This window comes from Pipistrellus kuhlii, unplaced genomic scaffold, assembly GCF_014108245.1.
Source record: "Pipistrellus kuhlii isolate mPipKuh1 unplaced genomic scaffold, mPipKuh1.p scaffold_m20_p_17, whole genome shotgun sequence".
Classification (NCBI taxonomy): domain Eukaryota; kingdom Metazoa; phylum Chordata; class Mammalia; order Chiroptera; family Vespertilionidae; genus Pipistrellus; species Pipistrellus kuhlii.
The window spans coordinates 312,594-339,038 of NW_023425482.1; the positions used below are offsets into that span (position 1 = coordinate 312,594).

Genomic DNA, 26,445 nt, shown 5'->3' on the forward strand with positions numbered 1-26,445 from the left:
GTGGGGTAAACTGGGCCCTCTCTGGAGAAGAAACCTGGATCTCACAAGATATGTGAGGAGATCCCAAGGCAGATGCTGGGCATAGAGACCATGGAGGCTTAGGCTACCAAGGAGACAGAATTGAACCTCACATCACCTTGCTTGGCCCCAGAGGATGGCTGGTTAGTCAGAGACGGGTAAGGTTCCTCAGGAAAAAAATAAACTAAGACAAGCACAGTCAAAGTGGGTCCATCAGGAGAGAACTTGGGGGTCAACAGAGGTGGGGCACAGACTTTCACACCCCCCAACTTTGCAGGGGCCTGAACCCTCACCCCTGCTAAGGGAGGTCTCCTGCCCCCATGGCTGCTTAGTTTCCCATGCCCAGATCAAATCAGGACCCAGGTAACAGACAGAGACTTGGCCGACAGCATCTGCTCTCTCACTGCAACAAGACTTGTTTGAGATGTCTTGTACTCATGATGTGGGGAACTGGGGTTTTTTATATCTAAATCCAGCCTACCACCAGCAATGCTCAGGGCCTACTCAAGAAGTCAAATAATCCTTTCCACTAATATTTATTATTTTCACTAATAAAATAAGATGGTTGTTAGAGTATTAAATTTGACAGTAAAATAGTAGTCAAGTTTTCAGGCTAATTAAAATAAGTGAATATTCTAGAAAAATCAATTGTACTGGAAAAAAGGTGTTCCTAAAGTGTTAACTAAAATTTTTATTGGTAGTTCATCTCATGGTAAAATTGCATAACACGTAATGAACCTAAAGCAGTCACATTTTAGTGCAAAAAATTAAAATTTAAAAGCTATCAAGATTACATTATAACATTTCCAAAAGCCTCCTAATATTTAAATCAAAAAAGGGGAGGGGGTAGTAGAAGAATATCTTGTAAGAAAAAATATCCTATAAAAAAAAATGAAAAAGGATTGCAAATCAAATTTATAGAAAAGATTCTTTTATTAACTTTTGGTTGAGAATATGTTTGTACATTTTCAGAAAACAACTCCAAGACCATGTAGATTCCTGCAACAGAGAGGAATTGACGGGAATTCTCCAGCCATGAAGACAGAAGAGAAACAGTCCAGAGATGGAAGACACTGACAATGCCTTGCCATACTAGCAGTCAGCAGCTGTGTGTCACTGCAGGTTGCCCAGAACCAAACCAGAGAGGGTCACACCTGCATTACTACCATCCACAACTGACATGTACACATAAGGGACCTGCAGTTCCACCATTCAGAACTGAAATATCATTGCTGACATGTACATATAAGGAACTGTTTGACATAGAATTTGGAACTCAAAAGAACTTTTGGTCCAGAAAGAAATTCACTAAAGACTGATTCATTTGCCTCTCAGCATAACCATTATTGCTTGTCTCATTTTCAGTTCTTATAAGTGTATTTCTAGTATCATATGAGCTCACTCATCTAGGGGAAATGATGAACAAGAACAGCATCGATCAGACTGTTGGACCTCAGAGGAAGATAGGGGAGAGTGGGGATAAGGGAGAGAGATCAACCAAAGGACTTGTATGCATGCATATGAGCCTAACCAGTGGCCATGGACAACATGGGGGTGGGGGCATGCATGGGGAGGGGTTTGGAATAGGAATGGGGGGGATGAGGACAAATATGTGATACCTTAATCAATAAAGTAATTTTAAAAAATAAATACACCTCTGCAATAAAAAAAAGAAATAAAATTGTTAGTACTCAGGTAAATATACAATTTTCAAAAGGCATATTTTTTTCAGAAAATTAATCTTCCTTACTAGTATGTTCCCTCCTTAATTCTAAATGTATAAAATTATTTTGAAAAATTAAATTTTCTGAAAAATGAAGAGATAAAGTTGGAGGTGATGGAAATCTTTTAAAAATAGAATTATTCATATTTGTTTTAAAGTTAAAATACTGTGGCCCTTTCTAGTGTTTCTAAGTAGGTAGAGTGTTGGCCCATGCAGTTCATTCCCATTCCGCGTAGGGGCACACGTGAGAAGCAACCAATCGATGTATCTCTCTTACATCTATGTTTCTCTCTCTATCTTTCTCTCCCTCCTTTCCACTTTTTCTAAATATCCTCAGGTAAAGATTTAAAAATTTTAAATACTGTGTACCTCTGATGAAGTGAAAGTCCACTACTGCGAACTTTTTGCTTTTCACATGATTAAGGTCCCCCTCCAAATTGTAGAAGCTTTTCAGGAACCATATTATTCTCATAATACTTCATTAATCTCCATCATGAGTATTCTGTATCCATAAGTTTTCTGCACTCATATTGCAAGTTTCATTTTTTGTTTGACTTAAAAATAGAAATAAGACTCTGCATAATGTATGTGGTGTAGATAAAAAGTTAAACACAAAACAATAAAAGGAAGGCTTGAACACATCAAAAGTATTAGCAAACAGATACAATATATATATTTGAACTGGAGACCCGGTGCATGAAATTTGTGCATGGGGTGCGGGGTGTCCCTCAGTCCAGCCTGCACCCTCTCCAATCTGGGACCCCTCGAGGGATGTTAGACCCAGTTGGGTCGGGTCTAAATGGGCAGCCGGACATCCCTCTCACAATTCAGGACTGCTGGCTCCCAACTGCTCACCTGCCTGCCTTCCTGATTGCCCCTAATCGCTTCTGCCTGCCAGCCTTATAACCCCCTAACCACTCTATGCCAGTCTGATCACCCCCTAACCACTTCCATGCCAGCCTGATTGATGGCTAACTGCTCCCCTCCCAGCCTGTTTGCCCCCAATTTCCTTCTCTGATGGCCTGGTCACCCCTAACTGCCCTCCCCTGCATGGCTGATTGCCTCCAACTGCCCTCCCTTGCAGACCTGGTCCCTCTCAACTGCCTTCCTTGCAGGCCCGGTGCCTCCCAACTCTCCTCCCCTGCTGGCCATCTTATGGTGGCCATCTTGTGTCCACATAGGGGCAGGATCTTTGACCACATGGAGTAAGCCATCTTGTGTGGTAGAGTGATGGTCAATCTGCATATTACTCTTTTATTAGATAGGATAAAGGCCTGGTGCATGGGTGGGGGCCAGCTGATTTGCCCTGAAGGGTGTCCCGGGTCAGGGTGGGGGTTCCCTTGGGGTGTGGGGTGGCCTGAGCAAGGGGCCCGTGGTGGTTTGCAGGCCTGCCACACACCCTGGCAACCCAAGCAAAGGCCATGGTATCTGGAATTTATTTACCTTCTACAATTGAAACTTTGTAGGAGCGGAGCAATCCTTGCTCCGTGGTTGTCACCATTTCTGTTTGGATTTGTTACCTTCTATAATTAAAACTTTGTATCTTTGAGTGAAGGCCTAGGCCAGCCAGCACAGGTGGAAAGCTTGGTTCCCTCCGTTGCTGGGGGAAACCCTAGCCTGTTCTTTCCAGCTCCGTGGCTGTGGCCATTTTTCTTGGGATTTATTCTATAATTGAAACTTTGTATCCTTGAGTGGAGGCCTAGGCCAACCAGTGTGTGTGGAAAGCTTGGCTTCCTCTATTGCCTGGGAAACCCAACCCTCTCAACTGCTCTGTGAGGCTGCAGCCATCTTGGTTGAAGTTAATTTGTATACTTGCTCTGATTGTTTTGCGGGCGTAGCTTGTGGTGTAGTGGAGTGATGGTTAATTTGCATATTACTCTTTTATTAGGTCGAATGTTCAGAGTTAAAATAATACTTTTATAGTAACTCATTTTTATGCATTAATAAAACCAAATAACAGTCCCAATTCTGTTGGGTCAAAGAATTTCCATTCTATAATAGATTGCTGATGAGAATACAGAAAAAACTTAACCCCTTTTTTTAATCAGCTTAAAAAATATAAATATGAAAAATCACAAGTGCAATTCCCTCTTTGCATGGAGAGAACCAGCTTTTATTAAATGGAAAATGCCTCATAAGTCACCTGGACTTATTACCTACTTAGTTTAATTGGGCATTTTATTTTTAACCACCTTGCTTTTAGGGAGTATAATAAGTCTAACCAAAAATAATCTAGCACGATGATCTGATCATAAATTCCTTACTGGGAAGGTCATGTTGAGTAACCACACCTCATTCCTATAACTTTTAGTGAAAGGTTTTTAAGAAAGCTCTGTCCATTGCTCATCTTGTGAGTCCAGATTAACACACCTTTGAAATGGCAGAAGTATCCACTTCCAGAGCCTTCAAGGGAATGAATAATCTTAACTATCCTATACCTTGCTTTCTCCAACCTTCATGTAATCTTCCTGACATTCCCTCCTTAATTATAAAAGTATAAAAGAAACTGCAAAACTCATTCTCTGAAGGTTTTGAGATCTTCTTACTTCCCACTATTGTTGTCAGTTTGGGCTCAAATAAACTCATAAAAATTCTCAAAAGGTTGGACTTTGCTTATATTGACACTTTATTGACAATTTGTTGACACAAGAAGGTCTGGATATAAATTTGGGTCAGAGATACATTATTTGTATTTCAATATGGGGGACAATGTACAAAGATCTGAAAATAACAAAACCTGACATTCAAGGAACTGTACTTCTAAGAACCAATTTTAATCACATCCTTAAGAAGCCTACATGGAACAATCCTCACATTCTAGTTATGATCATCTTTCTTATTTCTCTGAGAAAATATCAATGATAAAATATGTTGTCTTCTTTCCACCACCATGACCACCTTACCTGTATTCTTAAGTATATTTTCCCCCATTTATTCTCCCTTTATTCCAGATTCTATATCCTTCATCCACCCCCCACTTCACTGACACTGCTCTCACAATTATGTTTTCTCTACTGCATGAATTTCCCCCACCTATAGAAGCATTCCCATGAGCACACATATTCTAAATTTCCTACCATAAATTACACAACTTATAACCCATATTTCCCAGCTTTCCTTCATAAATAATTCCTCCAAAGAGTTGTCTTATATTCATTCTTATCATTTTTCTTCAGGTACTCTTCTTACATTAGTCATTCCAATCACATTTGTCACCCTGACTTCACTAAAATCACTCTTGATAAGGTCACCAACATTTTCCATCTTGTCAGACCTGGGGTAAATTCTCAGTCCTCATTTTCTGTTCTTCAAATTTTGAAACATTTTCTTTTGTTTTTACTTTATATCAGAGGCTGTTCCTTTTTAATCTCCTTTGCTGCCCCTCTTTCAAAAATCTAAATGTTAGAGTGTTCCATGAATCAATCATCAGGCCATTTCTTACCTGCTTTCTTCTATCAGCATGCATTCATTAGGTTATCACATTCAGACCCATGATTTTAAAATCCAATAATAAAGTAAAAACACCCAGTTCAACTCTCCCTGAATTCGAGGTATACATGTTCAATTGCCTACTCAACATCTCAAACTGAAAGAATAATAGACATTTCAAATTTAAAATATCCAAACAGAATCTCTTAATATCTATCTTCCAATTTGCTTTTCCTATCTTCCCCACATAGTTATTTAACACCCTTAGTTGCTCCTTTGATATCACTCCATTTTTAATCAAGTTACTAAGTTCTTTTTTGGTTCCCTCTTCATATGTATATTAGATTAACAGCTTTTTTTCTTAATGTCATCTGCATATTGTATTGTGTGTTTACCACCCCAAGTCAAGTCTCCTTTCATCACCATCTTTAATAGCTTCTTACTACTTCCTATCATTGCCTTTCTTTTCCAAACTACCATTACTTCTAGTCTAAACAGCTAAAATTGCCTTTACAATGGTACTTCCAGCTTTTGTACTCCACCAAAGGGATCATTTTATTTTATTTTTTATTTTTTATTAAGGTCTTATATGTGTACATATCTTACCTTTGGCCCCCACCCCACTCCCATACACGCCCTCACCTCCCAGTGTTTTGCGTCCATTAGTTATGCTTATATGCATGCACACAAGTCCTTCCATTGATCTCTTCTCTATCCCACCTCTCCCTAACATTCCTGCTGTAATTTGACAGTCTGTTTGATGCTTTACTGCCTCTGTATCTATCTTTTTGTTCTACAGTTTATAGTGTTCTTAATTATCCATAAATGAGTGAGATCATGTGGTATTTTTCTTTCATTGATTGGCTTAGTTCACTTAGCATAATGTTCTCCAGTTTTATCCAGGTTACTGCAAATGGTAAGAATTCCTTCTTTTTTATGGCAGCATTGTATTCCATTGTATAGATGTGCCATAGTTTTCTGATCCAGGCATCTGCTGACAGGCACCTAGGCTGTTTCCAAATCTTAGCTATTGCAAATTGTGCTGCTATGAACATAGGGATGTATATATCCTTTCTGATTGGTGTTTCCAGTTTCTTAGGATAAATTCTTAGGAGTAGGATAACTGGTCAAATGGGGAGTTCCATTTTTCATATTTTTGAGGAAGCTCCATATTGTTCTTCACAGTGGCTGTACCAGTCTGCATTCCTACCAGCAGTGCATGAGGATTCCTTTTTCTCTGCATCCTTACCAGCACTTGTCATTTGTTGATTTGTTGATATTAGCCATTCTGACAGGTGTGAGATGGTACCTCATTGTCATTTTGATTTGCATCTCTTGGATAATTAGTGACTTTGAGCATGTTTTCATGTGTCTCCTAGCCTTCCTTTTGTCTTCTTTCAAAAATATTCTATTTTGGTCTATTGCCAATTTTTTATTGGGTCATTTATCTTCCTTTTATTAAATTGTAGAAGTTGCCTGTAGATGTTAGAGATTAAGCCTTTATCAGTGATAACATTTTCAAATATGTTCTCCCATACAGTGGGCTTTTTTGTTGTTTTGTTTATGGTTTCTTTTGCTAAGCAAAAGCTTTTTATTTTGATGTAGTACCATTTGTTCAGTTTCTCTTTAACTTCCATTGCCCTAGGAGCAGTATCAGTGAAGAAGTTCTTTCGGCATATGTCTGAGATTTTGCTGCCTATGGGTGCCTCTAGTATTTTTATGATTTCCTGAATTATGTTTAAGTCCTGTATCCATTTTGAGTTTATTTTTGAACATAGGGGTGCATATATTGGGTCATTTACCTTCCTTTTATTAAGTTGTATAAGTTGCCGGTAGATGTTGGAGATCTAGTTTCCACTTATGGTGTTAGTTGGTGATCTAGTTTCATTTTTTGCATGTATCTGTCCAATTTTCCCAATACCATTTCCTGAAGAGACTGTCTTGACTTCATACCTCCTTTGTCAAATGTTAATTGAGCATACTGGTTTGGTTTGATATATGGATTCTCAATTCTATTCCATTGGTCTATACGTCTGTTCTTGTGCTTGTACCAGGCTGTTTTGAGAACAGTGGCTTTGTAATACAGCTTGAAATCTGGTATTGAGATCCCACCTACTTTATTCTTCTTTCTCAGAATTGCTGTGGCTATTTGGGGTCTTTTTTTTATTCCAAATGAATTTTTGGAGCGTTCTTTCTAGGTCAGTAAAATATGCCGTTGGTATTTTAATGGGGAGTGCATTGACTCTATAAATTGCTTTGGGTAGTATGGACATTTTGATTATGTTGATTCTATCAATCCATGAACATGGTATGTCCTTCCATCTGTTTACATCCTCCTCTTTCTCTTTTTTCAGTGTCCTGTAGTTTTCTGCATATAAGTCTTTTACCTCCTTAGTTAAGTTTATTCCTAGGTATCTTAATTTTTTTGGTGCGATGGTAAATGGGATTGCTTTTTTAGTCTTTCTGTAAGTTCATTATTTGTGTATAGAATTGTCATAGATTTCTTGGTGTTAATTTTGTATTCAAAAGGATCATTTTAGAATACAAAGCACACTATAGCTTCCAATTTATCTTAATGATTATGTTATATGGCCCTTGCCTAACTCTGATCTCATCTCTTATTACTTTCCTTTCCTTTTCCACCTGTTTTAGTCAGAATTGATTTCTTGTTAGTACTCAAACATATAAAGCTAATTTCTTCCTTAGGCCTTCTTTATCTCCTTTGAATGTTCTCTTAGAGAGTCATGTGGCTTCAGTCTTACTTCATGTCTATCTTTATATATTACCTCCTCAAAAAAGCCTTTCCCCATTTGTCCACCTTTCTGTATGCATTTAATATTTCAATAAAGGAAGAAAGAAACAAAAAAAGAGAAAAAATGATCTTGTTTAAGATGTCTAACAATGAGTCAACTATTGTTATTTTAGCTAAATGTTTCCTAACTAAGCTGATATTATCTTATTCACTTGGAACCTCTGCATTTTATTGTGTGTGTTTTTGTTTTGTTAGTATTAATAGTTGTAAGTCTCATTTAATTACTTAAATATGAATAAGAGAACAAGTTGAAATTGAGGGGAAAAACAAAACAAAACATGTTTTTCTTTCCTTTGTTAGAAAGTAAACTAGAAGATATATTATTATAAATAGGGCACTTAAATGGCTAGAGACCTGAATATATGAAAAGCAAAATACAAAATGGTAACATATATATGTCTTTATTTAAAGAAATTTAAGAATATTTTTTAAACAAGAGGTTCAAAGGAGATGAAAATAGAGGTAGAAGCTACACCACAGAATCACTCTCCCTATAGTCTATCAAATTCATGTTTATTCCTTATATAAAGGTAGATAGAATGGTTGTCAACAGAAAACAAAGAAAGCACTTCTCTATCCCTGACCCCTTTTCAAGGGCAGGAAAACTAGAGGGGGGAAAAAAGAATAGTAAATGAGATAAAGAAGTAGTTCTATTAGTATCCCCAGATAAGATCTTAATACAGTCCCAGATCTTTTTTCTTCAGGCCATGAATCTTTAAAGAGGACTTTCTAAACATCAGAAGGGTGTGCCTCTTCCCTAAGTAGCTGAGTAGTTTTCTCTAGTAATGGGTTCTCTTACCCAATTGGTTCTTACTCACCTGAATGTAATATTCTTCCTTTCCTCATAACTTTCCAGGGCTCTTTTCTTTCCTCCAATAAGGAAATCACATCTGGTTTAGAAATGAAGCTTCCTGGTTAGAAGAAAAAATATGTGAAGTGATATTATAAAAAAAAAAAAAATTCAAAATTACTTTGATTTAGCCTTGATTAAATTTGTCTACAAGTCAAATGGCAAGTAATGAAGACTATAAGACAAAGAGTGACAAGATGGTTTAAAAACATTTATATTGGGGAAATTCCAAGATGGCAGCACAGTAGTCAGAGGCTTCTGCTTGTTTGTAACATCAAATGCGACTTACAGCTAAACCGCAGAGCGATTGGCTTGAAAAACCAATTAAAGTGTAGCTGACCTGAAATATTGAGAGCAGGGTGCACAGAGGAGACACCGAGAGGGTGAGCCAACTCCCATAGCTCAGGAGGAATTTTGCAGCAGCAGAGCCTCTTTCCCTAGGAGTCTGGGATCTCAGCCCCACTCAAATATCCTCAATCCAGAGCATCAGGTGGTGGGAATCAGTTAGGAATAGTCCAATGGGGAGAAACAGCCCCCACCATCCCAGGGAAAGTACAATTTCTTTGGTACAACACCAGCCTGTGAAGTTTACTCTGATCTTTATCTGCAGGAGTGGCCACACAGAAGCCCATGGCCAGCTGAAGGGTCTGATCAATATACCCAGAAATAACTGAAGGGTCCTCTATTAAATGGAAGAACTTCGGGCAGAGAGCCAGATGGGGGCTGAACAGTGTGTCTTGGGAAAGAGGAGTGATCTTGCCCATCCAGAGTGCACAGGTGATGCCCTTCCCCACACCTACAGAACTGCTGAGTTTGCCCTGTCCTAATGTGATCTAAAACAAAGGGGAGCAGTGCTGGGCTAGAAGTTTGCACCTGTAATGCTTAGTTTGACCATACAGAGGATTCAAACATTTGGTCCATTTGGAGTCTGGGTGGAGGCCTCATCCCATGGAGGCTAGCCATGCAGAAAGATGGAAATACCAAGAAAGGCTGCTTTTTAAAATTTATATTATATCCCCTCCTACTTGTTGGGGCAGCAAGGTGGAGCCAGGGAACCAGGCAGAACTGAGGCATTAATATCGGGTATCTGGGGTGGGCTTCTGTTCAAGAGATAAACAGGCTTATGTTGGGCCTTTTGGCTACATTACAGAGAGCCAGAACCAAACTCCCCATTGAGGTCAGCCAGATCAACCTTGGGAAGAAGAGGTCAAACTCTCCCCTTCTCCCCTCCCCCCACCCAAGTTACAGGCACTATCCCTAACACGAGTCTGTTAAAGTAACCCAGCCAAGTACTGAATAAACCCACTCACTGCAATTCTGAGGGGGAGGGAGAGTATCTCAGAGCAGGAATTCAAGATACAAAACCAAAACAGAGGCCCTACACACCAAACTTCTTGGGGCTTCACCCTATTGAGTTTCAGTCAGATTGCCAAGGGCCAGGCAAGAACAATGACATTGGCAGCACCAGAAAACCTCCCAGGGGACCAGGACCAGCACACCAAGTGTCCAAATTTGGACAACATTGGAGCAAAATCCAGTGAGATCCCCAAGTAGCAGATCTAAAGAGTGATTGCAGCAGGCCCAAAAATCTAAGGAGGAAAACTCCATTATTTTTCTTTAACCTTTTCTACCTTTTTTGGTTATATTTCATTTATAGTTCTTTGTCCTTCTTTCTTTCATATCTCTTATTAGAGGCCCAGTGCACAAAATTCGTGGATGGGGGTTGGGGGAGCATCTCCCTCAGCCTGGCCTGCACCCTCTCTAATCTGGGATCTCTGTGGGATAAGGCCCAAACTGACAGTCGAACATCCCTCTCACAATCCAAAACTGCTGGCTCCTAACTGCTCACCTGCCTGCCTGCCCCTAACTGCGTTTGCCTGACAGCCTGATCATCCCTTAACCTTGCCCCTGCAGGCCAGATTGACAACTACTCCCCTGCCGACCAGTTCACTCTCAGCTGCCCTCTCCCTGCAGGTCCAATTACCCCAACTCCCCTCCCCTGCTATCATGGTTGCCCCCAACTGCTTTTTCTGCTGGCCAGATTGCCCCTAACTGCCCTCACCTGCTGGCCATCTTGTGGCAGCCATCTTGTGTTGGCCATATTGTGACTACATGAGATTAGCCATCTTGTGATGACGTGAGGGCTTCACATGAGGGTGCAAGGACCACCTAGGCTTTTTTATCTCCTTATTTTTTCCTCTGTATGTTTTCTTTTATTTTTTTTTTCATTTTTTCTTTTCTATTCAATACTTTTTAAAATAAATCTTTATGGTTAAGATTATTACAATTGTTTCTCCTTTCCCCCATCCTCCCATAGCTCCCCTCCATCTGGTCCCCACTCCACCCTCTGCCCTTACCTCCTCCCCCCCTCCCCCACTGTCCTCATCCATAGGTATATGATTTTTGTCCAGTCTCTTCTCGTACCCTCCACACAGACACCCCTTTCCTCCTGAGAATTATCAATCCCCTCCATTCTATGCCCCTGATTCTATTATATTCATCAGTTTATTCTGTTCCTCAGACTTTTAATTCACTTGACTTTTAGATTCACTTGTTAATAGGTATGTATTTATTGTTCATAATTTTTATCTTTACTTTTTTCTTCTTTTCTCTCTTTTTAAAGAACACCTTTTAGCATTTCATATAATACTGGTTTGGTGGTGATGTACTCCTTTAGCTTTTTCTGATCTGTGAAGCTCTTTATTTGCCTTTCAATTCTGAATAACTTTGCTGGGCAGAGTAATCTTGGTTGTAGGTTCTTGCTCTTCATCACTTTGAATATTTCTTGCCACTTCCGTCTGGCCTTCATAGTTTTGGTTGAGAAATCAGCTGATAATCATATGGGTACTCCCTTATAGGTAACTAACTGTTTTTCTCTTGCTGCTTGTAAGATTCCCTCTTTGTCTTTTGCTCTTGGTATTTTAATTATGATGTGTCTTGGTGTGGTCTTCTTTAGATTTCTTTTGTTTGGGGTTCTTCGCACTTCCTGTACTTGTAAGTCTATTTCTTTCACCAGGTGGGGGAAGTTTTCGGTCATTATTTCTTCAAATATCGATAGGTTTTAAGTGTTTTGCTCTCTCTTCTGGAACCCCCATAATTCTGATGTTGGTACACTTGAAGTTGTCCCAGTAGCTTCTTACACTATCTTCAACTTTCTGGATTCTCTTCTCTTCTTGTTTCTCTGGAAGAGTGACTTTGCCTCTTTGTATTCCAAATCTTTGACCTGATTCTTGCATTCTTCTAATCTGCTGTTGGGTCTCTGTATAATATTTTTTATTTCAGTCAGTATGTTTAATTTCTAGTTGGTTTAATTTCTTTTTCATATCCTCAAGAGTATCGTTCAATTTATCGGCCTTTTCTAGGAAATTCTTGAAAAACCTTATAACCATGGTTTTGAACTCTGTTCTCCTCCATTTCTTTTGAGATCTCCTTCCTTTTCTTGGCATTTGCTGCTTCCCTGAGTTGGTAGGGTAGCTTTGTGGGCCTGAGTGTTCTATATGGTTCAATGTATCAGCCTCCCGGTTGCCTGATGTGGACACTCTTGGTGCACCCCTTTGTGAACTGTGTGTACACCCTTGTTGTGGTTAAGTCTTGATTGTTGTTGGTGTCACTGGGAGGAACTGACCTCCAGGCTAATTGGCTGTGAGGACTTGCTGTGTCTATAATGGAAGAATTGCTGTTCTGGAGACACATTGATGGAGGAAGACTTGTTCCCATAGAGCTTTGGTGCTCACTGAGTCTGTCTCTTGAATGTGTCCCTTATGAGAGTAGTTGAAATCTGGTGTTGTCTCACACCAAACACTAGATACACTAGTTTCCAGATCTCTAATGGGGTGCAGTCCAGCTACTATCTGAGGCTACCCTGCAGGAGCTACAGCGAGAACCACAGTCCTCTCTTCCCTGCTTGGAGCTTAGAGGCTTTGGAGCTGTCTGCACCAGGTTGCAAGTTTGCTAGGTTAAACTGCAGTAGAGAAGGCCATTCATATGCAAAAGCCGCTGCTTGGAGCTTGGGTGTGTTTATAGATTGTGCAGGGCAGAGTCTCAGGGTGGAATCTCAGGGTGTCTCTAAGCTAGGGTGTGGCAAACAGCAGTGGCTGCCAGTCAGCCATCTCTGCCTCTCCGACTGTGTCCCTGCATCTTGCGCTCCAGCACAGCAAACAATTATTCTTGCATGCAACTCTGCAAGCAAACCACCTTCACTTTCCGACCCAATAGCAGACAGTCTAGATTCTCCCACGAAACTGGATTTCAGAGAGATTGGGAGCTTGTCTCTCTTCAGGTTGAAGAAAGCAACGCCCTCCACCAGCCAGGATCTGCCACCTAACCATATCGTGATCATGCCTCTTGTGCCCTGAATGCTCCTTTCTCTTTCAATCTAGTTGTAGAGCTTTCACTTAACCAGATTTCTGGTGGTTCTGGGTGATAGACGTTTTGTCTTTTAGTTGTAGTTTTGAAATGGTTGTGCGCAGCTGCAGTTTAGGTGTGTTTACCTAAGCCGCCATCTTAGATCTCCAGATTAACGACTCTATTCAATATTTTTATTCATTATTATTACCTTTATAAATTTTATTATTTCATTTATTATGTTCATTTCTTATTTATTCCTATTCATTTTCTTTTCTCTCCCCTTTTTTTTTCATATACTCTTATTTTATTTCTTTCTGCCTTTTCTAATCTTTTTATGTTTTTAAATTGATCTGAGAAATAAAGGAGGGAGAAAAACATCAATGTGAGAAACATGGATCAGTTGCCTCCCATTCACATCCCAACTTGGAATCAAACCTGCAACGTAGGTATGTTTCCTTACTGGGAATCAAACCTTCTACCTTTTGGTGCACATGATGATGTTCCAAACAACTGAGGAACCTGGCCAGGGCCCTTCTCTAGTTTTCTGGTCCCTTGTATTTTAGTATTATTTTTTCTTAGTTATTATTTTGTTGATTTCGTTGGTTGGTTTTTTCCCATGTTGTTTTCCGTTTGCACTTGTATTATCTTATTTTGTTTTATCAGCATCTGTGAAGTGCTCAGCATTGGGGCTCAAATTCAGCCAGCCTGAGAGCTGAGCCCATCCGTGAAAGAAACAACAGTAATCAAGACTCAATTACAACATGTGATCTCACATAACCTGCACAGGGACATTCCTAGAGCATTTAGCTCTAAAGATAAAGGAGAGTACACCATTGGGTACCACAAGATACCCACTAAGGAAGCCTACCCCACCAATTCTGTGGGTGATATCAGCCTTATCCAATACACGGAAACACAAGGAAACAGCCAAATGAGAAGATAAAGGAACAGATCCCAAATAAAAGACAGAAGGAATCGCCACTAAAAAGAGCTAAAGGAAATAGAAGCAAGCAATTTATCAAAAACAGAGTATAAAGTAATAATTTTAAGAATATTCAACATCATGAAAAACAACATAAAAAAATTAAAAAAAAAAAAAAAAAAACAACCAGTAGGAAAAGAAGTATGAAATCTGAAATAAAAAATACATTGGAAGGAATAAATAGTACATCCGAGTAAGCAAAAGATTAAGTCAGCAAATTAGAAGACAGATAGAAAATAATCACTCCATCAGAGCACCAAAAACAAAACAAAAAAAATTAAAAATCATATGGATAGTTTAAGGGAACTCAGGACAACATGAAACATAAAAACATCCACATTATAGAGGTAATAGAGGGAGAAGAATGTGAGCAAGGGATAGAGAACCAGAAATTAATGGGCGGAGCTTGAAGATGGCGACCGAACAGATGGACTTGTTCTGACCCCAGTCCCAGAACAGATAAAAGCAGTGTCTGAGTTGCTCAGGGAATGTTGATTAGCAGCTAAGGGGCAGCGGAACTCTCAAGGAAGGTAAGGAAGGGTCCGTTGGACAGGATTTCCTGACCAAGCGGCCAGCACTGCCGCGGCGGTTCTCCTGGAGCTGCGGGCTCAGAGGGAAGGCTACGCCATCTTATCAGGAAAAGAGGAGCTTCTCTGAGGCCTGGGAAACCCACAGCGGAGGAGTCCATTGAGCAGCTGTGATGCCCCAATCGGCGCGAACACGTGGATTCAAGGGAGTTCTTCAATCACCCATGGAAAGGTCAGAGAGTTTGCAGGGATAGCCTGAGGGATCTGGGTCCCGCAGCGCAGGCAGCGGTAACCCCGGAGCTCCCTCGAGGACATGCCTCCACTGTAGGCCCGGAGCACCACGCGACAGCTCGCACCAGAGCTGCGCCCAAAGAAGGCTGCAGCGAGAAACCAGCCAGGCAACAGCCAGTCCGGGGTTTGGCGTAATCTTCCCCAGAAGCGGGACTTTTTTAAACGCCAGGGGACACGGGACAGATTGTTAAGAATCGCGGCTGTCCCGCCAAGGGCGGAACATCTGGACACCTTGGCGCCTGATCCCCTTCACCCTCTTGCATCTGAATACAAGGGAAGGACTGCCCAGTTGGGCATATCCTGGGAAATTGCAAGGTGAAATTGCCTTCTTGGAAACAAGGGATCAGAGCCAGAAGAGATAGTCTGGGAGTCAGCTGGCACTCTGCCAGCGAGAGCCATAGAGAAAGAAGGCCAGAGCAACCAAAAGGACTGGGAGGTCAAACCGGAAACACTGACACCTAAGGACTAAATTACAAACTGCCTTTTTTCTTTCTTTCTTTTTCTTTTAATTAATCAAAAATAAATGGACACAAAAAACTAAGATAGAGCTTACTTAAAATTAAGGACTACCTTACAAAACGGAGGTGCAGTGGAATTCTGGGAAGTGCAAGACTCTCTGGTCCGAGAATCAGGCATGCCAAATACAATAACAGAGGAAGTGAATGACCACTACTGGACATTTTTATGCTAATTTACTATTCTTTATTTTATTTTCATTTTTGACATCTTTTACTTAAGAAACGAATTTTTTTCTTTTTTCCTTACTTGATTTTACCTTTTCAATTATTACATTTTTCAATCTCTATCATCACTATTACTACTGCTATTTTGCAATTTATTTATTTATTTATTTATTTTGTCCTCTCCAGTACCATTTTATTTTTTCTTTATTTTACATTGGGAGTAACCTGGATTCTATTTTAATCTCTACTATAGCATTATTCAACTCTATCTCAACTCAACCTTTACACCATCACTCTCTTACTAAACTTTACCCTTTTAGTCTTCGGTTTATTCTATCCCTTTCTGGCTTTAGTTTTTCCTCTATTCTTTCTGTATACCCTCTGCTAAAGCTCTCACTATACTTATAGACCTAATTTCCAACCCCGGATCCAAGTGTATAAATACCACTCTATGCACTATATTACCTAGTTAAAAAAAAAAAAAAACAACTGTTCTCCTCTCTATCCTTTTCTCATTGTTTGTGTGAAGGTTGATTATTGTGAATTTTTATGCTTTTCAGTGAAATTGTTATGCTTATTCCTGTGTTGTTATTGTTGCTTTCTATTTTTTTTAAAAAAATCCTCTGTTTTTGTTTGTTTGTTTCTTTTACTTCTGTATATCATAGCTTTACTTAATAATAGTGGATATTGTAGTTTGTATTAATGTCCAAGTATTGTTACTGGTATTAGCTGCGTTCAGTGGTTGTTCTATGGCAATTTTCTCCACATATATATAGTTTGTTTCCCATTTCTCTTGTAGTAAGCTTATTCTCTCTCTCTCTCTCTCTCTCTCTCTCTCTCTCTCTCTCTCTCTCTCTCTCTCTCTTTTCTTTTTTTCCCTGTTTTCCAACGTCATTTTGTAATTACTTTTTTTCTTCTTTTTCTATCTCTTTATCCCTCTTTTTTTATTTACTTATTTAATTTTATTTTAATTTTTCTTTATTTTATTTTTACCTTTCTTCCTTCCCTCCTATCCCCTAATTTGCCTTTCTCTAGTGGTCACTTTATTAGAGGTTATTAATATTATAAATACATTCCTGTTAAGTGCCTCTTGTGTTATACCTGCTGGTGTTGTATTTTGTGCCTTTAAATCAACACAAAAGAAGGAACACCACATAACCAGACATCCTGAAAAGAGATACCAGGGGAAGACAAAAAAATACCCCGCACATGAAAGAAAAGCAGGCATCACCAGAAAAAGAAGTAAACGAGTCAGAGGCAAGCAGCCTACCAGAGCAAGAGTTCAGAATAATGATCATAGGATGGCTAAAAAGAATGGAAGAGAAATTTGACAATAACAAAGAAGAAATGAGGAAGAACCACGAGGAATTGAAGAAGAACCATGAGGAATTGAAGAAGAACCAAGAAGAAATGAAAAATGACATTGTTACCATGAAGAACTCAATAGGAAGCATCAAGAGTAGACTAGATGAAGCAGAGGACCGCATCAGTGAGCTAGAAGACAAGATGGAAAAAAATACCCAATTAGAGCAGCTTCTAGAAAAAAAGATCAAAAAGCAGGAGGAGAGCCTACGGGAGCTTTGGAACAATACAAAATAAAATAATATTCGAATAATAGGGGTTCAAGAAGGAAAGGAAACTGAGATAGACATGGAAGAAGTATTTCAAGAAATAATGACAGAAAATTTTCCTGAGATAGAGAAGAAAAAACCCACACAAATCCAAGATGCTTGCAGAGTCCCAAGCAAAATGAATCCCAGAAGACAGACACCAAGGCATATTATAATTAAAGTGGCAAACTGCAACGACAAAGTAAGAATCTTAAAAGCAGCCAGAGAGAGACAGAAAGTTACATACAAAGGAACCCCCATCAGACTAGCAACTGATTTCTCAACAGAAACATATCAGGCCATAAGGGAATGGGATGAAATATACAAAGTCATGCAAAGGAAGGGTCTGAATCCAAGAATACTGTACCCAGCAAGGCTATCGATCAAAATTGAAGGGGAAATCAGGAGCTTCACAGACAAAAAAAGACTGAAGGAATTTATCTCCACCAAACCAGCAATGCAAGAAATGCTAAAGAGTCTACTGTAAACATAAAGGAATAGGAAGTGAAGAAGGAACACAGGTATAGAATAAAAATGGCGTCAAATGAGTACCTATCATTAATAACCTTAAATATAAATGGATTAAATGCTCCAATCAAAAGACATAGGGTGTCAGATTGGATACGAAAACAAGACCCATACATCTTTTGTCTACAAGAAACCCACCTCAGAAAAAAAGATGTACACAGACTGAGGGTGAAGGGATAGAAAAAAGTTTTTCAGGCAAATGGAAATTAATAAAAAGCTGGGGTAGCAATACTTATATCTGACAAATTAGATCTCAGAGTAAAGGTCATAACAAGAGATAATGAAGGCCACTTCATAATACTAAAGGGAACAATCCAACAAGAAGAAATAACCCTGGTAAATATATATGCACCCAATACAGGAGCACCCAAATACATTAAAAAAAAAAACTGCTGGAGGACATTAAGGAAGAAATTAATAGCAATACAATCATAGTAGGAGATTTTCATACCCCACTGTCACCCTTCGAAAAATCATCAAAACAAAAAATCAGCAAAGAAATATCAATCCTAAATGATTCACTAGACTAAATGGAATTAATTGACATATTCAGAACATTCCACCGCAAAGCCACAGAATATACATTCTTCTCAAGTGCACATAGGACATTCTCAAAGATAGACCACATTTTGGGACATAGGCAAAGTCTCTTCAAATTCAAGAAGATAGAAATCATATCAAGCATCTTCTCAGATCATAATGGCATAAAACTGGAAATTATCTACAATAAAAATAATCCAAATAAATCAAACACATGGAGACTAAACAGCATGCAAAAAACAAGGACTGGGTTACCAGAGAAATCAAGGAAGAAATTAAAAACATCCTGGAAACAAATGACAATGAAAACACAACAATCCAAAATCTATGGGACACAGCAAAAGCAGTTTTGAGAGGGAAGTTCATATCCTTACAAGCCTATTGCAAAAAACTAGAAAAAAGAAAGGTAACAGATGATCTAACTCTACAACTCAAAGAGTTAGAAAAGGAGCAACAAGAAAAGCCCAGTGTAAGCAGAAGGAAGGCAATATCAAAAATCAGAGCACAGATAAACAACATAGAGACCAAAAAAACAATACATAAGATCAACAAAACCAAGAGCTGGTTCTTTGAAAGAATAAACAAGATAGATGGACCTCTAGCCAGGCTAACCAAGAAACAAAGAGAGAGGACCCAAATAAACAAAATCAGAAATGAAAGAGGTGAAATAACAACAGACCCCACCGAAATACAACAGATAGTTACAAAATATTACGAACAACTCTATGCCAACAAACTGAACAACCTGGAGGAAATGTACATATTCCTAGAAAAATACAAACTTCCAAAACTCAATCAGGAAGAATCTAAAAATCTCAATAGACCAGTGTCTTGGGAAGAAATTGAAACAGTCATCAAAAAGCTTCCAGCAAACAAAAGCCCAGGGCCAGATGGCTTCACAGGAGAGTTTTACCAAACATTCAAGGAAGAACTAAAACCTATCCTCCTCAGACTATTCAAAAAAATCCAAGAGGAAGAAACACTTCCAAACTCCTTCTATGAAGCCAGCATCACTCTAATACCAAAACCAGATAAAGACAACTCAATGAAAGAGAATTACAGGCCAATATCCCTCATGAACATAGATGCCAAAATCCTCAACAAAATTCTAGCAAATCGTCTCCAGAAGAACATCACAAAGATCATACACCATGACCAAGTAGGATTTATTCCAGGAATGCAAGGATGGTACAATATCCGCAAATCAATAAATGTGATACATCACATAAACAAAGTGAAAGATAAAAATCATATAGTCATATCAATTGATGCAGAAAAAGCATTTGATAAAATCCAACACCCTTTCCTGATAAAAACTCTTAACAAGGTGGGAGTACAAGGATCATACCTCAAAATAATAAAAGCCATATATGATAAACCCACGGCCAACATTATACTCAATGGGCAAAAACTAAAACCATTCCCTCTAAGAACAGGAACAAGACAGGGATGCCCACTCTCTCCACTCCTGTTTGACATAGTACTGGAAGTACTAGCCATTGCAATTAGACAAGAGGAGGAAATAAAAGGCATCCAAATTGGAAAAGAAGAAGTAAAGTTATCTTTATTTGCAGATGACATGATCTTGTACATAAAAAAACCAAAAGACTCCATTAAAAAACTAATTGACTTAATAAATGAATTTGGCAATGTAGCAGGATACAAAATTAATGCCAAGAAATCCATGGCATTTCTATACACCAACAGTGAAACTACAGAAACAGAGACTAAAAAAGCAATTCCATTTAACATTGCACCAAAAAAATTAAGATACCTAGGAATAAATTTAACTAAGGAAGTAAAGGACCTATATGCAGAAAACTACACGACACTGAAAAAAGAGATAGAGGAAGATGTAAGGAGATGAAAGAATGTACCATGTTCATGGATTGGTAGAATCAACATCATCAAAATATCCATACTTCCTAAAGCAATCTATAGGTTCAATGCCCTCCCCATTAAAATACCAACGGCATATTTCACTGACCTAGAAAGAACTCTCCAAAAGTTCATTTGGAACAATAAAAGACCTCGAATAGCCATAGAAATCCTGAGAAAGAAGGGTAAAGTAGGAGGGATCTCAATACCAGACTTCAAACTGTATTACAAAGCCACTGTTCTCAAAACAGCCTGGTACTGGCACAGGAACAGACATATAGATCAATGGAATAGAATTGAGAACCCAGATATCAACCCAAATCACTATGCTCAATTAATATTTGACAAAGGAGGCATGAATATACAATGGAGTCAAGACAGTTTCTTCAATAAATGGTGTTGGGAAAATTGGGCAGACACATGCAAGAGAATGAAACTAGATCACCAACTTACACCATACACAAAAATAAACTCAAAATGGATGCAGGACTTAAACATCAGATGGGAAGCCATAAAAATACTAGAAGCATCCACAGGCAGCAAAATCTCAGACGTATGCCAAAAGAACTTCTTCACTGATACTGCCCCTAAGGCAATGGAAGCTAAAGAGAAAATAAACAAATGGGACAACATCAAAATAAAAAGCTTTTTTACAGCAAAAGAAACCATCAACAAAACAACAAGAAAGCCCACTGTATGGGAGAACATATTTGCTAATAACACCAATGATAAAGGTTTAATCTCCAACATCTACAGACAGCTCATACAACTAAATAAAAGGAAGGTGAATGATCCAATTAAGAAATGGGCAATGGACCTAAATAGAATATTTTCAAAAGAAGACAGAAGGAAGGCCAAAAGGCACATGAAAACATGCTCAAAGTCACTAATTATCCGAGAGATGCAAATCAAAACAACAATGCGGTACCATCTCACACCTGTCAGAATGGCCAACATCAATAAATCAACAAACGACAAGTGTTGGCAAGGTTGCGGAGAAAAAGGAACCCTCGTGCACTGCTGGTGGGAATGCAGACTGGTGCAACCACTGTGGAGAACAGTGTGGAATTTCCTCAAAAAACTGAAAATGGAACTCCCATTTGATCCAGTAATCCCACTGCTAGGAATATATCCCAAGAAACTAGAAACACCAATCAGAAAGGATATATGCACCCCTATGTTCATAGCAGCACAATCTACAATAGCCAGAATTTGGAAACAGCCTAGGTGCCTGTCAGCAGATGATTGGATCCAAAAACTATGGTACATCTATACAATGGAATACTATGCTGCCATAAAAAAGAAGGAATTCTCATCATTTGCAGCAACCTGGATGGAATTGGAGAGCATCATGCTGAGTGAAATAAGCCAATCAATGAAAGAGAAACACCACATGACCTCACTCATTTGTGGATAATAAAGATCATTATAAACTGATGAACCAAAAGATAGATACAGAGACAGTAAAGCAACAAGCAGATTGTCAAATTTCAGTAGGGAGGGGAGGAGGATCTGGGGGAGATAATAGATCAACTGAAGGACTTGTATACATGCATATAAGTACAACCAATGGACATAAAGCTCTGGGGAGGGAGGGGATGGGTGGGAGGGAGGGAGGGGGAAAATAAAATAAAATTAAAATTAAAATTAAATAAATAAATAAATAAATAAATAAAATAAAATAACAAAAAAATAACAAAAATCAGAGCACAGATAAACGACATAGAGACCAAAGAAACAGTACATAAGATCAACAAAACCAAGAGCTGGTTTTTTGGAAGGATAAACAAGATAGATGGACTTCTAGCCAGGCTAACCAAGAAACAAAGAGAGAGGACCCAAATAAACAAAATCAGAAATGAAAGAGGTGAAATAACAACAGACCCCACCGAAATACAACAGATAGTTACAAAATACTACGAACAACTCTATTCCAACAAACTGAACAACCTGGAAGAAATGTACATATTCCTAGAAAAATACAAACTTCCAAAACTCAATCAGGAAGAATCTAAAAATCTCAATAGACCAGTGACTTGGGAAGAAATTGAAACAGTCATCAAAAAGCTTCCAGCAAACAAAAGCCCATAGCCAGATGGCTTCAAAGGAGAGTTTTACCAAACATTCAAGGAAGAACTAAAACCTATCCTCCTCAGACTATTCAAAAAATCCAAGAGGAAGAAACACTTCCAAACTCCTTCTATGAAGCCAGCATCACTCTAATACCAAAACCAGATAAAGACAACTCAATGAAAGAGAATTACAGGCCAGTATGCCTCATGAACATAGATGCCAAAATCCTCAACAAAATTCTAGCAAATCGACTCCAGAAGAACATCACAAAGATCAAACACTATGACCAAGTAGAATTTATTCCAGGAATGCAAGGATGGTACAATATCCGCAAACCAATAAATGTGATACATCACATAAACAAATTGAAAGATAAAAATCATATAGTCATATCAATTGATGCAGAAAAAGCATTTGATAAAATCCAACACCCTTTCCCAATAAAAACTCTCAACAAGGTGGGAGTACAAGGATCATACCCCAATGTAATAAAAGCTATATATGATAAACCCACAGCAAACATTAAACTCAATGGGCAAAAACTAAAACCATTCCCTCTAAGAACAGGAACAAGATAGTGATGCCCACTCTCACCACTCCTGTTTGACATAGTACTGGAAGTACTAGCCATTGCAATTAGACAAAAGGAAATAAAAGGCATCCAAATTGGAAAAGAAGAAGTAAAGTTATCCTTATTTGCAGATGACATGATATTGTACATAAAAAAAACCAAAAGAGTCCATTAAAAAACTAATTGACTTAATAAATGGATTTGGCAATGTAGCAGGATACAAAATTAATGCCAAGAAATCCATGGCATTTCTATACACCAACAGTGAAACTACAGAAACAGAGGCTAAAAAAGCAATTCCATTTACCATGTCACCAAAAAAATTAAGATACCTAGGAATAAATTTAACTAAGGAAGTAATGGAACTATTTGCGGAAAACCACGACACTGAAAAAAGAGATAGAGGAAGATGTAAGGAGATGGAAGAACATACCATGTTCATGGATTGGTAGAATCAACATCATCAAAATGTCCATACTTCCTAAAGCAATCTATAGGTTCAATGAACTCCCCATTAAAATACCAACGACATATTTCACTGACCTAGAAAGAACTCTCCAAAAGTTCATTTGGAACAATAAAAGACCCCCGATAGCCACAGCAATCCTGAGAAAAAAGAGTAAAGTAGGAGGGATCTCAATACCAGACTTCAAATTGTATTACAAAGCCATTCTCAAAACAGCCTGGTACTGGCACAAGAACGGACATATAGATCAATGGAATAAAATTGAGAACCCAGATATCAACCCAAATCACTATGCTGAATTAATATTTTACAAAGGAGGAACGAATATACAATGGAGTCAAGATACTCTCTTCAATAAATGGTGTTGGGAAAATTGGACAGACACATGCAAAAGAATGAAACTAGATCACCAATTTACATCATTCACAAAAATAATCTCAAAATGGATACAGGACTTAAACATTAGACGGGAAACCATAAAAATACTAGAAGCAACCATGGGCAGCAAAATCTCAGACATATGCCAAAAGAACTTCTTCACTGATACTGCCCCTAAGGCAATGGAAGCTAAAGAGAAAATAAACAAATGGGACTACATCAAAATAAAAAGCTATTTTACAGCAAAAGAAATCATCAACAAAACAACAAGAAAGCCCACTGTATGGGAGAACATATTTGCAAATGATATTACTGATAAAGGTTTAATCTCCAATATCTACAGACAGCTTATACAACTAAATAAAAGGAAGATGAATGATCCAATTAAAAAATAGGCAATGGACCTAAATAGAATATTTTCAAAAGAAGTCAGAAGGAAAGCCAAAAGACACATGAAAACGTGCTCAAAGTCACTAATTATCCAAGAGATGCAAATCAAAACAACAATGCGGTACCATCTCACACTTGTCAGAGCGGCCAACATCAATAAATCAACAAATGACAAGTGTTGGCGAGGTTGCGGAGAAAAAGGAACCCTCTTGTACTGCTGGTGGGAATGCAGACTGGTGCAATCACTGTGGAGAACAGTGTGGAGTTTCCTCAAAAAACTGAAAATGGAACTCCCATTTGATCCAGTAATCCCACTCCTAGGAATATATCCCAAGAAACTAGAAACACCAATCAGAAAGGATATATGCACCCCTATGTTCATAGCAGCACAATCTACAATAGCCAGAATTTGAGAACAGCCTAGGTGCCCGTCAGCAGATGATTGGATCCAAAAACTATGGTACATTTACACAATGGAATACTATGCTGCCTTAAAAACAAAGGAATTCTCATCATTTGCAGCAACCTGGATGGAATTGGAGAGCATCATGCTGAGTGAAATACGCCAATCAATGAAAGAGAAACACCACAGGACCTTACTCATTTGTGGATAATAAAGAACATTATGAACTGATGAACCAAAAGATAGATATAGAGACAGTAACGCAACAAGCAGATTGTCAAATTTCAGTGGGGAAGGGAGGAGGATCTGGGGGAGATAATAGATCAACTGAAGGACTTGTATACATGCATATAAGTACAACCAATGGACATAAAACTCTGGGGAGGGAGGGTATGTATGAGAGGGATGGGGGCAAAAAAAATAAAATATATTACAATAAATAAATAAATAAATAAAAATAAATTTAAAAAAAGATAGAAAAAAAAAGAAAATTAATTAGGCAAAGTAGCACGATACAAAATTAATATCCAGAAATTGATGGTATTTTAAATACTAATAATGAACTCTGAGAAATAGAAACTAAAATAAATAAATAAATAATCCTGTTTACCATTGCAATAACAACAAAAGTAAAGTACATAATCTACACAATGGAATACTATGCTGTGGTAAAAGAGAAGGAATTTTTAGCATTTGCAACAGTGTGGATGGAACTGGAGAGCATTATGCTAAGTGAAATAAGCTTATCAGAGAAAGATAAATATCACATGATCTCACTCATTTAGGGAATATAATGAACAACATAAACTGATAAACAAAAACAGATCCAGGGACAGAGAAGCATCGATCAGATTGTCAAACCTCAAAGGGAGGATAGGAGAGAGACTAACCATAGGCTTGTATGCATTCATATAAGCCTAGCCAAAGGACACAGACAACAAGGGGTTGAGAGCATGGGGGCTGGGGGTGGCCAATGGGGCAATAAGGACACATATGTAATACCTTAATCAATAAAGAAAAAAATTATTAAATAAATAAATAAATAAAACTTTAATATGTTTTTCACTAAATAAATAAATAAATAAATAAATAAAGTATCTAGAAATAAATCAAGAAGGTAAAACACCTATACTAAGAAAACTATAGGACACATGTGTCAAACACAAGGCCCGCGGGAAAAATCCGTCCCGCCAGGCCTTGCAATGTGGCCCACACCGCGCTGTCATCACTGCACTCCGCTGCGTTTCCATCACAATGACAGTTTATGACTGTTCAGTAAACCATTCGGCCCGCGATTTAGGCTGGATTTTAGATTTTGGCCCCTTCTCTGATTGAGTTCGACACCCCTACTATAGGACATTGAAAAAATGTAGGAGGTATCACAGCACAGGATATCAAACCACCCTATCTAATAAAAGAGTAATATGCAAATTGACCTTACCTCTGCTAGACCCACAGGCCACACACACCAGCCAATCAGGAGCAAGTATGCAAATTAACCCAACCAAGATGGCTGCAGCCACAAAGAGAGCAGGAGGCTTGGGTTTCCCTGGCAATGAAGGAACCCAAGCTTTCCACCTGCCCTGGCCAGCCTAGGCCTCCACTCAAGGCTACATAGTTTTAATTATAGAAGATAAATAAATCCCAACAAAAATGGCATCAACCACAGAGCTGGAGAGAGAGGAGCCTTGAGTTGCCCCTGGTGATGGAGGAAGCCAAGTTTTGGTCTCCACTTAAGGCTACAAAGTTTCAATTATAGAAGATAAATAAATCCCAGATTCCAGGGCCTCTGCTTGGGTTGCTGGGAGGTGTGGCCAACCTGCAAACCACCACAGGCCCCTCACCCAGGCAGCCCCACACCCCAAGGCAATCCCCACCCTGATCTGGGACACCTTTCAGGGCAAACCAGCCGGCCCCCACCCATGCACCAGGCCTCCTAATAAAAG

At 38.7% G+C, this 26,445-nt stretch overlaps 1 protein-coding gene across 4 annotated transcripts in view; it reads right to left on the reverse strand.

Moving 5' to 3' along the window:
* ZFP82 (ZFP82 zinc finger protein) overlaps positions 1-26,445 on the reverse strand; it is an 85,460-nt gene that overhangs the window by 30,316 nt on the left and 28,699 nt on the right. For 2 of the 4 annotated variants that reach the window (XM_036440751.2, XM_036440755.2), the window contains one exon: positions 8,801-8,893. The exons of 1 other annotated variant lie outside the window; for it this stretch is intronic. In XM_036440751.2, coding sequence (XP_036296644.1) covers positions 8,801-8,893 — 93 coding nt within the window. The remainder of the gene's footprint in view (positions 1-8,800; positions 8,894-26,445) is intronic. One more of the 4 variants, XM_045582481.1, reaches the window with a different exon arrangement.